Source organism: Miniopterus natalensis, chromosome 6 (genome assembly GCF_054644295.1).
Source record: "Miniopterus natalensis isolate mMinNat1 chromosome 6, mMinNat1.hap1, whole genome shotgun sequence".
NCBI lineage: Eukaryota > Metazoa > Chordata > Mammalia > Chiroptera > Miniopteridae > Miniopterus > Miniopterus natalensis.
Window position 1 is genome coordinate 12,584,073 of NC_142086.1, and position 16,512 is coordinate 12,600,584.

General features: G+C 35.2%; 1 protein-coding gene across 1 annotated transcript in view; it reads left to right on the plus strand.

Moving 5' to 3' along the window:
• Nucleotides 1–16,512, plus strand: part of LIPI (lipase I) — a 40,788-nt gene that overhangs the window by 12,082 nt on the left and 12,194 nt on the right. Inside the window, exons 4-8 of the mRNA XM_087818516.1 lie at nucleotides 14–115; nucleotides 4,389–4,478; nucleotides 5,683–5,742; nucleotides 7,470–7,571; nucleotides 15,377–15,488. Of these exons, the coding sequence (XP_087674642.1) occupies nucleotides 14–115; nucleotides 4,389–4,478; nucleotides 5,683–5,742; nucleotides 7,470–7,571; nucleotides 15,377–15,488 (466 nt within the window). The remainder of the gene's footprint in view (nucleotides 1–13; nucleotides 116–4,388; nucleotides 4,479–5,682; nucleotides 5,743–7,469; nucleotides 7,572–15,376; nucleotides 15,489–16,512) is intronic.

The following is a 16,512-nucleotide window of genomic DNA, read 5'->3' on the forward strand; positions in this document are numbered from 1 at the left end:
TCTTGAATTTCAGGACTTGACCCTGCTGGGCCAAAATTCTCTGGAAAACCATCAAATGGCAGATTGCATTACACTGATGCCAAGTTTGTGGATGTCATCCATTCTGACATCGATGGTAACAGCGCAAGACTTAATTGCTTAATTATTTGAAAATGAACAAAAGGGATGTAGACACTTGAAAAAGAGAACTTAAGAGGAGAAAGAGTTGGAGATAAAGTGATGTTACACCTGTAATTATGTAGTGACTGTTTCCAACAAGCACAATTTTGGGAGTTAGTGAAATCCTGTGGTGTCCAGTGGCACTCTTTGCCTCCAGTGTTCCTCCTTCAGGTTTCAAGAACTGTCATGTCATCCAAAAAAAATTTAAAATTTATAAAAACAATGCTTCATCCTGTTCATTCTATTGACAGTGTTATTGATTTGATCACAATTTCCCCCATGCTTAATGTATTTAGGTTACCATTCTCTCCACTCAAGTAGATGTATATCAACTAGAATTGAGCACAGCACTTCAGGCCCAGATAGAGGATACCTTTCCCTAAAGGTAGGGGAAGAATATCTTTATTGTTTTTAATTATCTTCTTGAAGATGTCTAATAGACTATTGATAGTTTTGGCCAGAATACACTGGACAGACATTTTCAAGGAATAATTTAGATGACCCTGATCCCTTTGACACTGATCATAATAATATTTATTGAGCACTTCCTATACATCAGGCAATGCTTTAACTGCTTTGTATGAATTAATTATGAAATTCCTCTAAGTCCCTATGAGATAAGCAAACATTACTATCCACGTTTTACCAATGGGAAATCTAGGGTCAAGGTCACAAGGCCAGCAAGTGGCAGAGGCAGAATTTGAAATCAAACCTTTTGGCTACAGAGTCTGCACTGTGCCAGCCTGTTGTGCTAATCAAGGTGTGCTGTGGTTGTGGGCGTGGGAGGCTATAGTGCTAAGGCAGAGACAGGAGGAAGTGACACCCAGACTGTCTCTATTTCCCTGTTTCCTCAAGTTTCTTTTTCTTTGGTCCAGGTAATTTATTGTTCCCATATTCCTCTGGATTTACCTTATGGTGATCGATCCATACCACTGACTTTGTGAGGAATATAAATGCCATAAATGCCGTAGATGACAACTTTTCAACTTCTATGTCTATATGCCAATGGGCTGAGCCTATAATGGGGAGCAATTCTGCTCCTTATTTGGAATCTAAGTTCACTTACAGTGCCCAAAGTTTCATAGCTCTAGTACGATAACCCCAACCTCTCTAGTCTCCTTTATCTTTAGCTGTTTATATCAGCTTAAAATTCCTACACACAGCACACCTGCTGCCCAATTACTCTCAAGCTCTTTGTCTGAGCTCTTTCTGACACCCCAATTTCTATTCTGCCTATGGTCTTTTGAATGAGCTCTTTATACTTTTTCCTATTTTTGTTTGAATTTTTGACTTTTCCTGATAAACTCTTTTAGATTGTCATATATAGTCATCTCTTGGTATCCATAGGAGATTGGTTACAGGACCCCCTCAAATACCCAAATCCTCAGCTATTCAAGTCCCTTATATAAAATGGCACAGTACATGCATATAACCTACACGCATTGTCCCACATGCTTTAAATCAGATCTACTTTACTTATACCTAATATAATGTAAATGCCTTGTAAATAGTTGTGATACTGTATTATTTAGGGAATAATGACCAGAAAAAGTCTGTGGTGTTCGGTAGAGATGCAACTACCATAGGCCTAACTGCATAGCACATGTCAGAAACAACATAACATTTTTTTAAACATTTTTGATCTGTAGCTGGTTGACTCTATGGATGTGGAACTCATGGATATGGTGGGCCAACTGTGCTCAACATCTTTGGAAGACAGCCGATCAGATCTAAGTTGCCACTAGAAACCACAGAGTTGGCATCTTTGTTGATCTTTTTATGACAGTCACAAATGAGGAACAGAGACTTTCGATACAGCGTGTTCACCTGACAATGTGGGTTAATGTCAGGATTACTAATACTCTAAGGAAGCCAGACACAAAGCATACATGACATATGAGTCAATTTATATACATTTTCAAAATGGCCAAATCTAAATGTAATGTTCTGGGAGACATGCATAGAAGGTAAAGAATAGCAAAATACATGATTTTATTAATAGGAAAGATGGCTGTTTTTTTAGAGGAAAGAGAGAAGCTGGTGATTGAATTAGGGCACAGTAGGGCCTTCTAAGTTGCTATTTCTTGACATGGGTGTCAAGTGGCTACTGGCTTTATAATAATCACTAGCTTTATATTCCTTTCTGCATTATGTGTTACATCTACAATAAAAGAGAATTAAAAACCCACATCTGCTCTCCCCACCCTTCCTGAAGCCAAGGGAATGCATGACCTAAGCAGACTAAGCTGCCCTGCCTCTTCATCTGATAAAAGGGAAATAACATGCCTGAATCAGCAGCTTGTAAGTTAATGATAAATTCTTTTGCTTCTCCATGATTCCTGAGCAGACTTCTTGGTTTGATTCTACTTCAGGGGCAGACTGGAGAAAATGATGGCTCTAAACCTGGAACCCTTAGTCTTTGAAACTTCACATTGAGTTTAGATATGAGGAAATTTTAAAGATCTCAAAACTTATAGAATTTTTTTTTTTTTTACCATATTCAGGAAGCTGTTCATCCTTGCTTAAATTCCACAAGTTAAGCAGGTGATGGAATGTAAGGAGGGACTGCTTAGCATACCCTTTCCACTGTCACAATCAAAGCCCACATATGCTTTGCTGAATTCCGACAGGTTCTAATGCAGTCGTCTAAATCACGCTTTCCCTTTCCATATGTGCTGATTTCCCTTCCCCGTAATGCACATGCCCAGTGATGCCCAGGGTTCTCAGGCCCTGGGGACACCTCACTCGTTGTTATCTTGTTCTGTGACATGCTATAATTAAATCAAGCTGTTGCATCTTTTTTTTCATCTTCAAAAATCTTATTACCATTAACAACCTGTGAAAACATTTTCCAAAATTTACTTTTAGTTTGCAGTGTCTCCCAATAAATGTTTCACTATAGTCAACACTTTATTAATGTTTGGAATTCCCTGAGAAATGGTATTAAAGCTTACAGTGGTTGGCAAGTTTAGTATGAAATGCACCCTTCTTAGGCAGTTGTGGCAGCTGGGCCTGATCTACTGCTGTGTCCCCACAGGCCTGCTGTTCTTTTCATTTTCTACAGGGTCATCTTAACACCTACTGTCGATCTAAGTATTTATCTTCGTTATGCTAAATTTATTACTGATTTTTTTTAAGAGTTCATTGGGTTGTAGGATATTTCTTCTGCCCAAAGCCAAAGCATTGTAACTTCATATCCAATCACAGTGCTGAATATTCTGAGCTTGCTACCCTTTTCATTCTTATGGCTCCCTTGGGTTACAGACCCCATATTGGTAAAGGATCCAGAATTTGCACTTTTCCCAGTACCCCAAAGATCTACAGACGCCCAGAAGCTCTTAAGCCACAGCTATGTGTTTCATGTCACCCTGGCCCAACTTGTTTCAGCGGAAACAGCATAATTAGATTTTTTCCAATTTGTGAATCTAGCACCAAGCCAGAGGCATTGTTATCCAGAATGAGAGGAAGTGATCCCTCTCAAATAAAAGGTCCTGGACGAGCAGCTCTCATTTCTTCCAGTGCTCCCTTACACACTGTGCCCTGGCTAGCCTGGCTTCTTTCAATGCCCGGGCATGCGACACAGGTGACCCTTCAGCCTTGGCTCAGCTCTCAGTGAGAAGCGCTCTAACGAATCACTTAAGGGGGGATGGTCATTGGGGAGAAAAAGGGACATCTGTATATTTTAAACAACAACAAAAATTAAAATTAAAATTAAAAAAATAGATTTGGGGAAATTATAAAAACTGATGCATATACTTCTAAGCAATGAAATAAAATGGATTAAAAAAAAGTGCAAACAACCACTTTCAAGCATCACTTATGGTTCCCTTATTCTAGTAAATTTTCCTACAGCACTCGTCTGACGCATTGTATCTCTACTCGTTTATTATATTATGTCTTACTTCCACTGGAATGTAACTTCCCCAACAATAAGGATTATTGCTCCACTTTTTTTTTTCTGCTTATATTCATAGCTCAAAGAACTATGATGGGCCCATAGTAAACTGGTGACTGATAAATGTGTTAAATTAATGAACCATACTTTTCATGAGGAATTAATTTGAGGAATTAGTACCAGAAAAATTCATCTTTTTAAAAATTGCGTTTACTTTATTTTCAATTCAAAATTTAAGTCTCTTTCAATAGATTTTATAAGAGGTTTTATTTTATACAAGTGTTGCTGATCTGATTAGATGCACTTTGTGATTCTTGGGTGCTTTTCTTCTCAGGTTTAGGCATTAACGAGCCCTTGGGACATATAGATTTTTATCCAAATGGAGGAAAAAAGCAGCCTGGCTGTCCTAAATCAATATTTGCAGGTATACTAACAGTATTTTCAAATGAATTTCATATGATTCAAAATGATGAAAGAAAATCAATACTCTTTCCCCCCCTCCTAACCTGTGGGCAGGGTTTTGATCACCATTGCCCAAGAGTCAGGAGTTATCGGTGAAAACTGGTTTAATTTTACCCTTCTTAGTTTGTACAGTTTACCAGTAGGCATCCCATGTGGGCATGGGTGAGGCCTAGTACATTATAGTTTCAGAAGTTTTTGTTCATAATTTTTCCATTAGGAAAAGTTGTAAATCACTGAAGGATCACTTAGGCGTAGCCAACCAAGTATCATATAACACAAGTCTGGTCTTACAATTTAACTGTCATTGTCACCGTAGTATAAACACAAATTTGTGAACTCTTGCTCTTGGTTGTCCTGCACACAAACAGCTGAGCAGCTGCTCCAGGGGTGGATTTGGCTAAGTCCAGAGCCTTCGAGAGAAATGCTCTGAGTCCTGCGGTGGCAACTGGCCAGGCAGCGCATCGCTAAATGTCACTGCACGTTTGGTGGCAGGAGTAAGGCTGTGAGACGTTGGCAAAGGAAAGGCACATGACACAGCTTTGTTTTGTTCTTCAACCCTCACCCACACGTGTTCCGACCTGGCCTGAACCCTAACCCTTTTGGTGCCCTGGGCGATGCTCCCCCGGCTCGGCCTCCTGGCCGGGGCGGGGCAGGTTACAGTTTCAATATCACCTGATTCCAGGGTCCCCTGTGACACTGAGCAGAAATGCTGAGAAATGCTGAGGGCCTGCGGGGTTGGAAAAGAGAGACGGCATGCTCGTTATAAAGTGTGGTAGCACCATGTTTGCAGAGTTTGTAAAATCATTGAAATTAACCTTTTTTCTGTGTTAATTATTACTTTAGAAAAATTTCTTATAAATATCATGTAAAAGGTATACTAAGTTTAAGTTTTCATAGGTATGGTTTATTTAGTTGCTCGAGATAACACTGCATTGTAGTAAACACTTGAACAATTCATAAAGCACAGTATTGAGTAGAGCTTAATCTTTCATTTTTCTCTGATTTGCTTGAACTTAATTTAATTCGTCTACAATTCTTTTGCTTGCTTTTTAACACTTAAGGAATAAAGTTCATTAAATGCAACCACCAGAGAGCAGTTTACTTGTTCATGGCAGCTTTGGAAACAAAGTGCAATATTATTTCCTTTCCTTGTCATTCATACAAAGATTACAAGACTGGTTCATGTACCGATTGTGACAACTTTAAGAAATCATGCCCTAGGCTAGGTAAGAGAGATTGTTCTAATTACTATAATTCTTTGTGGGAAATAAGTAACATAATTGTGTTAGTATTTTCTGCTGGAGATTTTCATATTTATTTCTATGTCAACATTTTATGGAAAAATTATCTGTGGAACAACCAGGAAAAATAGTTTACTTCTTACTAAATATTGTTAAGAATGTTTAGTAAGGGGAACTTGACCCACTGCCTTTCTATGGTCAATATAGTGGGTGAATTTGGTGGTTTCATGATGATCTTTGTTTTTGATATACAAAAGGATCTCATTGATATGTCATCCATCTTTATTTCCACTAAAAAAAGAGACTTGTGCATTCTTAGTGTCACTGGTGTGTTTGTTGTTGTTTTGTGTGTTAAGTATTAGGAGCAAGTGAAGAGCTAATCATAGCTTTTCATTTGCTATTAGCAAGGAGACATGACTCATATGTGGTTCATACCTTCTAAATCTATAAAACTTGGTGAGAGCAGTTAAGTATTGTCATTTCTGAGAACTAAAGCCTGCCAGTGGGACATTTAGTAAAAAAAAGATTCCACATAAAAGTAGAATGTTAGAGCAGGAAAGAGTCTCAAAGGTTGTTTGTTCAGGGTTTTTTAAAGCGAATAGCAGGCCTGGAGCATGTCCCGAGCATGTAAACATCTGATCAGTGTCATGACAAGATCTGCCAGAAATGTTTCCGAAGCCGAAGGGGCTCAGTGGAACGGGCACTGATTACAAAGGCTGAATAAAGGGCCGCCGCGGTTTCCCCCAGCAGGAGGGGTTAGCGGGGTGCCTCGGTTTTCTGATGTGACCCTTTCCCGAAGACTGTTCGAGTTCTGAAACGTTCGAGAACCGAGGTACCACTGGACTAACTTACAGAAAATTGCTCCGGAGAGGCAGGAAAGAAGCAGGCTTTGCCAGGCCCTGTCAGTCCATAAGACAGTCTGTAGAAATCGTTTTCTTCACACTTTATGCAGGGCTTGCTTTTCTGGTCCCATTGCTTTTCCACATAAATAAGAAAATTGTGACGTCCTGTGAACATATGGATGGCTCCAGGGCACAAGTGAGAACAAGCATTAAACCTCTGAATTCCCAGTTAGGTATCCTTTCTACTGTACTCAGGTCTCAATTTTGGAGGTAGCAAAGTGGGAACAGACCTATACATGAAGTGGGAAGCACCTTACATATATACATGTTTGTGTAATACATATTCCTAATGCACATATAATGTATGTATCTAAAATATATATAATATATGTAATGCCTAATATATAGAGATGCTATCTATTCTGTATATTATATATAATGTATATATATGCACACCATATTTAGATGAATGTATATATAGAAGTATGGGGACTGTACTCATTGAGCTAAATTTAGTGTTCAAGTTATATCTAATAGATTTATTCTGCTGAATTTACTAAAAAGAGTTACAAGCAAAATTCTGAACTTGTAATACAATAGTAAAAATGTCTGCAAATGGACTGCAGACATATGGAGTATGTTGAGTTCTGATAAGATTTCCAGGGAGAAGGTTTATTTGTAAATCTTAAATTTAAGACTTATTATTGTAATTGAATAAAATATGAAATTATTTGAAAGGTTTTCAGTTATAAAAATCCATGAATAATATTCTTCTTATACATTGATGCTTTAGTTCCTTTAGGAATTTGAAGTTTTTTCATGCTTTTTGATGTAAGTCTAACTGCTAATGTTCTATTTCTCAAATCTCAGGTTATCAAGCAGAGCTATGGAATGATGTTTTAATAGAAAGAATGAGAACATCTCTTAGGACCACTGTGTTTTTGGATACTGCTGCCAAGAGTCCATTCTGTAGTAAGTTAACATTTTTAACAAACAAATGATTGGTTTTATACACTAATTTAAGTTTTATCCAAAATGTTCTTTCTACCCATTCAAATTTCATCATGCGATTTCAATAAACTTTAAAATTTGTTAGTTTGTTATACAAATTTAAATAAAGGCTTGATTTTTTTTTTTTTTTTTTTTTTTTAGATAAAATGAACATATGATTTGGCTAATATTTCCCCAAAGAAACAATCAAGGTCCTTGTTTCCCCCCAAATTTGCATGATGATCCTTCCCTTTTTTAGAGTTATGTCAACATATAACAGGCTAGAGTTTAAGACATCTATCTACACTATTTTACACTTTTGGGAACCAAAACTAAGCTATGTAAATGAAAGAATGTGCAAATAAATAATAATTTCCCCAACATATTTAGAGTTAGATAAAAGGAAAATAATTTAAAGAACAAGAGAAATTCTTTTAGAAATGTACTAAATAATGACACCTATTAAGAAAGCAAAATTATTCTGTTTAGATGAAAAGCTTGAAGTGGTTTATAAATAAAAGTAAATCCTGTTATATAAAGAATCTTGTGAAAAAAGTTTCTAGTCACAGTCATTGACCTTGGTTACTGGGTGATAAATATTTAAAATCAATTCTCATACTTAAGAATATGTTTAGGTCAGTTGTTGTCAATGTTTTGCAGTCACAGTTAGTATTAGTTATAAGCTATTATAATTCTTTAAACATTAGTGATGTTTTCTACTATCCAGAATTGGGCCTGTGTATTTTTTAAATTAAAATTTTATCCAGCTAAATTTAGACTTACATGCAGATATAAGAAATAATACGGAGAGAGCCCGGCCGGGCGTGGCTCAGCGGTTGAGCATCAACCTAGGATCTAGGCGATCGGGGTTTGATTCCCGGTCAGGGCACAGGCCCTGGTTTCGGGCTGGATCAATGACTCTCTCATCATTGATGTTTCTGTCTCTCTCTCTCCCTCTCCTTTCCTCTCTCTGAAATCAATGAAAGATATATTTAAAAAAAAAAAAGAAAGAAAGAAATAATACAGAGAGACCCTGTGTATACTTTATCCAGTTTTCCTCAATGGTATAAATTTCATAAAATATAGTATCACTACCAAGATATTGACATTAACATAATCTATACATCTTATTTATATTTCCCCTCAGACTTGTGACTATGTGTGTGTGTATGTGTGCTGTGTGTGTTTAGCTCTGCACATTGTAGTCACACATACAGGGCTATGTATCTATCACCACAGTGAAAATATTAAACAGTCTTATCACAAATATCTCTTGGGTGGCACTTTTATAACCACATATACCACCTTCCTTCCATCCTGCTGTTACTAACCCCTATAATCCATTAATAAATTCCTAAAATGTTATTTTGAAACTATTACATAAAGGGAATAATTCAGTATGTGACCTTTTAATTGGCCTTTTTCTAAAGATTCATCCATGTTTAGCAGGTAGCAATAGTTCCTTCCTTTCCATTGCTGAGTGGTATTCCATGGTATGTATGTACTCTAGCCGGTTTCATCATTCATCTGTTGAATATTAGGATGTTTTTGAGGTTTTGGCTATTATTAATATAGCTGCTATGAATATTTGCATACAAGTTTTCATGTGAATTTAAGTTTTCATTACCTATTGTAAAGGCCCAGGGCTGCAATTGCTGGGTGAGACCTAATTGCAGATTTAACCTTAGAAGGAACTGACAAAGTGCTTCTCAGAGTGGAGGTACCATTTTACATTCCTCTCAGCAAAGTGATCCAGTTCCTCTGATTTCTTACTAGCATTTGGTGCTGTCACTATTTTAAAAATTTTATTCATTCTGATAAGCAAATGGTGATACCTTATTGCGGTTTTAAATTTTTGTTGCCATGTCGACATGATATTGAATATATTTTCTATACATTCTCTCTGGCATAATGTGTTTTTGTGTCTTTTACCCATTTTCCAATTGGATTTTCTTAAACTGTTGAATTTTGAGGGCTCTTTATATATTTTGGATAGTAGCCTTTGTTGGATATTTGATCTGCAAATATTTTCTCCCTGCCTGTGACTTGACTGTCTTTTAATCTTTTTCACAAAGGATTTTGCAAGGTCAAAAGTATTTACTCTTTTTTAAAAATTTATCATTACTATTGAAAGTATTACAGATGTCCCCTTTTTTTGTTACCTCCATTGACCCCCTCCTGCAGGCTCCTCCCCCCTCCCCAGCCCCCAGGCCTCCACAGACTATTGTCTGTGTCCTTGGGTTGTGCGCATATGCAAATAAATTCTTTGGTTAATCTCTGCCCAACTCACCCACCCCCCTTCCCTCTGAGAGTCCTCAGCCTGTTGTATGCTTCCATGTCTCTGGATCTGTTTTCTTTGTTAGTTTATTTTGTTCATTAGATTCCACATATAAGTGAAATCGTGATATTTGTCTTTCTCTGACTGGCTTATTCCTCTTAGCATAATACTCTCCAGGTCCCTCCATGTTGTCCCAAAGGGTAAGAGATCCTTCTTTTTTATAGCGGCATAGTACTTCATCTCAGTTTTCATACCAAAATCTGTCTTTATTTTCTATCACTGCCGTAGCAAATCGCTGCACACTTAGTGGCTTAAAGCATAGGAATTTAGTATTGCACGGCTATGGAGGTCAGAAGCCTGAAACAAGGGTTACTGTGCAAAATCAGGATGTCAGCAGGACTGCATTCTCTTCCGGAGGCTCGAGGGGAGAATCTGTCTCCTTGACTTTTTGAGCTTCTGGAGACTCTGCATTCTTTGGCTTGTGGCCTCGTCTTCCGCAACAGTCCCTTTGACCTTTCTTCTGCATTGCATCCATTTTTCATATTCTCTTATTCTGTCTTCTGCTGTTTTTAAGGTCTTGTGATTGCAATTCTTGTGTGATTACATTGGACCCACTTGGATAATTTAGGGTGATCTTGTTGTTTTAAAGTCAGTTGATTAACAACATAAATTCCATTTGATACCTTCATTATCCTTCGCTCCTTACGGTAGCATATTAACAGGTTCCAGAGAGTAGGACGTGGCATATTTTGGGGGGTGTACCACAATTACAACATGCATGCGAGATTTTATAGTCTACTGGTAATAACTGTTTATCACTTCAGTGAAAGGTGGGAACCTCACTTCCATTTAGGTCCCTTCACATTCTCCACTTTTAAATATCATTATCTTGAGCATCAGATTGTATGATCATTTTTGTTTCACTCATCAAATAAGATTTATAAAATTCACGAAGAAAGGGATAATCTATTGTATGCACCCATACATCTTCTCTTTCCATTGTTCCATCTTTTTCTCTTATGCTCCAAGATTAATTACTTTATCACTTTCTTTCTTTTTGAAGAAATTTCTTCTTGTAATAATTAAGAATGGGTCTGGTCATGAGAAATTCTTTTAGTTTTTCTTTGAGAATGTCTTTTTTTCTTCTTTGTTCTCAAGGATATTGTTGCTGGATTTAAGATTTAAAGTTAGTGTTTTTTTTTAGCACTTGAAAAATGTGCCGCTTCCTTTTGGCCTCTGTGGTTTCAGGTAAGTAATCTATTGTGACTCAAATTGGTGTTCTCCTATAGGCAATTAATCATTTCCCTTTGGCTGCTTTCAGGATTTTCTTTATTTTTAGTTTTCTGAAGTTTATGATATGCCTTGGAGAGGATTTCTTCAGGTTTATCCTGTTTTACTCAGCTTCTTGAATTTGTGTGATTTTTCCTTTACCAAATTTAGAAAGTTGATTTCTTTGAATATTATTATTATTTCTTTGAATTTTCTTTCAGTTCCACTCCCTTTTCCCTCATCTTGACACTGCGCTAACACACATATTACATCTTTGTTATAGTTCCATGGGTCCCTGAGGCTTTGTTCATTTTTTCTCTCAGTCTGTTTTTTCTCTCTTGTACAGATTGAGTGGCAGATTTATTTGCCCTCAAGTTCACTGATTTCTATCCTCTGTCATCACCACTCTGCTATTGAACATATCCAGTGACCTTTTTTATGTTATTACATTTTTTTAATTTATGTAATTCCTACTTTGTTTTTTTTTATAACCTCTATTTCTTTGCTGATATTTTTCTATTTATTTTTTTTTAGGAGGCTCTGACTTTGAAGTATTTTTATGATGCCTTCTTCAAAATCCTTGTCAGATAAACCAAGCCTCGAATTCATCTCAGTATTAGCAATAGTTGAGTGTCTTTTCTCACCAGAGTAGTGATTTTCTTTGTTCTTAGTATAATGAGTATTTTCAAACACATCCCAGACATTTTGTCTATTATGTTAGAATTTGAGTTGTATTTAAATCTTTTCTTTCAGCAGGCAGCCACCTTGTTTAGGTTTTGCTTATGTATTCTGAGGCTGCAATTCTTTAGATGTATAAAGGATCAGGATTGTTATATTTTTCCTGTGACTTGCTTTTTTTTGCTTTACATATCAGAGTGCATCTTGCCTCAAAAACTATTTATTGGATTCTGTCAGAAGAATTTACCTCATAGAGCTTTTGAATTACTTGTCTTCTTTTCTATCTTCTATATTATGTTCTGTGGTATTTTATTTCACTCCTTAGCTAACAATCACTATTTATTATGAATATTGTTATTCCATCAAATGCTCACTTATAGTTATCAATTTCAATTTTTTACATTTTGTCTTGCCCTGTTTTCCCTCACTTTTTTCTTTGGGTCTAATTTTTATCTTGCTGAAGCATATCCTTAGTGACTTTTCACTAGTAGTCCCTCTCAGTTTGTTTGTTTTTTGTTTCCTTGAAATGACCTTATCTTTCTCTTATTCTGGAATATAACCTTAGTTCAAGGATAGAATTCTACATTGAGAGTTATTTTCTCTCATCACTTTGAAGATATTAATTCTCTTATTTTCAGGCAGATTTTTAAAATGTATTTATTGTTAATTTAATTGTTCCATACAGAAATTTGTAGTTTTCTTCTGGTTAAATTTATCTATCATATCTATTATCTATCTACCTATCTATATCTATCTATCTATCTATCTATCTATCTATCTATCTATCTATCTATCTATCTATCTATCTATCATCTATCTATCATCTATCTATCATCTATCTATCATCTATCTATCTATCATCTATCTATCATCTATCTATCTATCTATCTATCATCTATCTATCTATCTATCTATCTATCTATCTATCTATCTATCATCTATCTATCATCTATCTATCATCTATCTATCTATCTATCTATCTATCTATCTATCTATCTATCTATCTATCTATCATCTATCATCTATCTATCTATCTATCTATCTATCTATCTATCTATCTATCATCTATCTATCTATCATCATCTATCATCTATCTATCTATCTATCTATCTATCTATCTATCTATCTATCTATCTATCTATCTATCTATCTCTATATCTATCTATCTATCTATCTATCTATCTATCTATCTATCTATCTATCATCTATCTATCTATCTATCTATCTATCTATCTATCTATCTATCTATCTATCTCTATATCTATCTATCTATCTATCTATCTATCTATCTATCTATCTATCTATCTATCATCTATCTATCTATCTATCTATCTATCTATCTATCTATCTATCTATATCTATCTATCTATCTATCTATATCTATCATCTATCTATCTCTATCTATCTATCTATCTATCTATCTATCTATCTATCTATCTATATCTATCTATCTATCTATCTATATCTATCATCTATCTATCTCTATCTATCTATCTATCTATCTATCTATCTATCTATCTATATCTATCATCTATCTATCTCTATCTATCTATCTATCTATCTATCTATCTATCTATCTATCTATCTATCTATCATCTATCTATATCTATCATCTATCTATCTATCTATCTATCTATCTATCTATCTATCTATCTATCATCTATCATCTATCTATCTATCATCTATATCTATCTATCTATCTATCTATCTATCTATCTATCTATCTATCTATCTATCATCTATCATCTATCTATCTAATCTATCATCTATCTATCTATATCATCTATCTATCATCTATCTATCATCTATCTATCTATCTATCATCTATCTATCTATCTATCTATCTATCTATCTATCTATCTATCTAATCTATCATCATCTATCTATCATCTATCTATATTTATCTATTATCTATCTGCCTGCCTGTCTGTCTATCCAGGAATGTTTTGTTATCATTTTCTAGTCTCAATGGTCAGTCCAAGTATCTATTAAAAATTAAAGAAAAAATTTATGCTATCAAAATAAAAATCTATGTCTTCTTTTAATATAGAAAATTCTTAGCAGTCAGCTCTTCTGCAATATTCTCGCATCAGAGCAAGTTCGATTCCTCCCACCCCCAAATTTATATATCATAATCCTGGAGCATTTTTAGTATAAATTGGGAGAGGGGAGCATTGACCAAGTGATGAATGTATATTTAAATTCCTTGTTACAAGGAGTTTTATTTAATCTCAGAAATTTTTCCCCCTACCTTATACCTACATACAGCCAATATGAAGAATTTTCCAGATTCCTCTTTCAATGACAAAGCAAAAAATTAGGGACCCTGACACTGTGCAGGGATTTTTATGAACTCTATTACTTAACATCACATCTTCTGTTTCAGCATGGAAGTTGACACTTAAACCTCTATTTCCATGCTACGCCCAGTTCTTAAATTCTGTAGAAATCCAGGGCTTCAGCCTTTCTTATAGCTTCAGAGTTTACTTTAATTTCTCTTCATTTATGCCTCCCAATATTTTCCTTCTTCATCTGAGCTTGGTTGTATATTTAACTTATGGATTGTATATCCAGAATGTCTATGTGATTTTAGCAGGAGGAGGGCTTATTCTATAACATCTCAATATATCATGCTTCCAGAAATCATCTGAGTAAGTCTGAACACCCACCTTTTTTGGGTGAGGCTGACCAAAGTATTTTGTCTAAAGCTGGGGGGGATCACATCAAAGTAAGAAGCCTTCCTATGTATCTCTTGTGTTAGAAATTGATGAGGTCGAATCATAAATCCATTACTTTATTTGAGATAGTACTAAGCATCAGGCAAAAGACAAAAAGTTATTCTTGGCTATTTAGTAGCAACATTTAACAACTAGCATGAACAATTTTAGTAAGTTGTATTTCTCACAAGAAAATTTTATGCATTATATGTTCTGTTTATATATTATCTTTAGGACATGGTGTCAGTACTTGGGAAAGCTTACAGAGTCAGAACTTTCTGTGTAGTCCAATCAATATAGACTATAGGGGTAAGTTCAGCATCCTTACCTCTGAAAGGTATACTATGTCAATTTTTAATAGGAGCATTTTGAATAAGAACTACTATGAGCTCAATCTATTTAGGATTATTTAATTTCATAGTTATTCCTAAACAACCAGTGAAATTTGGAAATATATTTGTCAAGCAAGTTTAGCCAGGACTATTAATCAGATAATTAGGGAACTTTATATTAACTTTAGATGTGCTATTTTAAAAAATAATTTAATTGACCTAAATTCTGAAGTTGTTTGGTTTGCAGAACAGTTAGTATTCACTATTTGTTCACCTCTTTACCAAACCCATGACTATCTGGCGGGCTTTGTCATTCCTCATTTTCAAGACTAGTTAAAAATTGACAAGAACTGAAATACATTACCCACATACCAAAGAAGTGCCTCTTAACATTATTTGCATATGTAATATGCGCTAAGTTTACATACAGATATAAATACATTCATATCTACATATGTACCAAAACAATTTATTTTAAAAATGTGAATTGCATTCTATATTTTTGTTTTGTAGTGTATTACTTTGTTCTCAGTATAATTGTTTTGGATGGTGCTATGAAGGATGGCTATGTTACATTTAATTTAAAGAACCAGCTTGGAAAGACTGAAGAACCAAGGCTCTATAAGTAAGTATAATTCAGTATTATTTTTCTTCATAAATTAAATGCTTGTTTTCTTGAGCATCCACTTTGTAAGACAATCCAAATAGTGTGGATTTTCTATCCAGGGTGCTTTCAAAGGCCTGGAGATAGGAATATACCTGATTTCCACAGTGGCACACAGACTGCAGCCCTGGAACAGTTGTTTCAAACTTGTTCAGAAGGCAAAGGAACTGTGAGTCTTGGTTACCTTTATAAACATCATGTTCTCTGCAGAACACATGAAATATTGGAGTATTTTATTCAAATACTTGAATTAGTGTATTTTTAAAATAAAGGAATATAAAATGGAACACTTACCCATGGTAAATCTGTCCATCTAAGCCTGGACAATGAATTGAGTATGTTTCTATTAATAATTCTTGTTAATAAATTTAGTCATGCTTTGGGATTTAAACTGTTTTAGATGCCAGGGAAGTAAGACTTCTAAATGATCTTTCATTTCTCTTTTGAAAGTTAAAAGAGGAATATTTGCTTGCTGTAAAAAGCATGTCCTATAATACATTAGAAAATGAGAGTCATCTACAATTACGTTACCCAGGGACATTCAGATCAGCCCTTGGTATATAACCGTTCCCACCCCTTCTCCCTCTCCCCGCCTCCTTCTCCTCCTGAATCTCCTTGCTGGACATTCCCTGTGTACATGCATATTGCTTTTTTATTTATCAAAATTACAAACCTGTTGCAAATGTGTTCTGCATTCTGATTTTTATAGAAACGCAATTGTGTGATCACTTACCTATATATCATTAAAATCACATCTATTAAAATATACCAAATATATGCCAATAAAGGGTTTTAAACAGGGGATATTGATCATGGATAGTAAGGTTAGAATGATCTCCCAGATGAATGACTAATGGGGAGGTTAGAGTGGAACTAGATCAGAGGGTGACTATTATAATGATTGACATGAAAGATGATGGTGGCATAGACCCAGCAAGTGGAAGTGGGTTTATAGAATTTAGAATAGATCTGTTTTTATGATTAA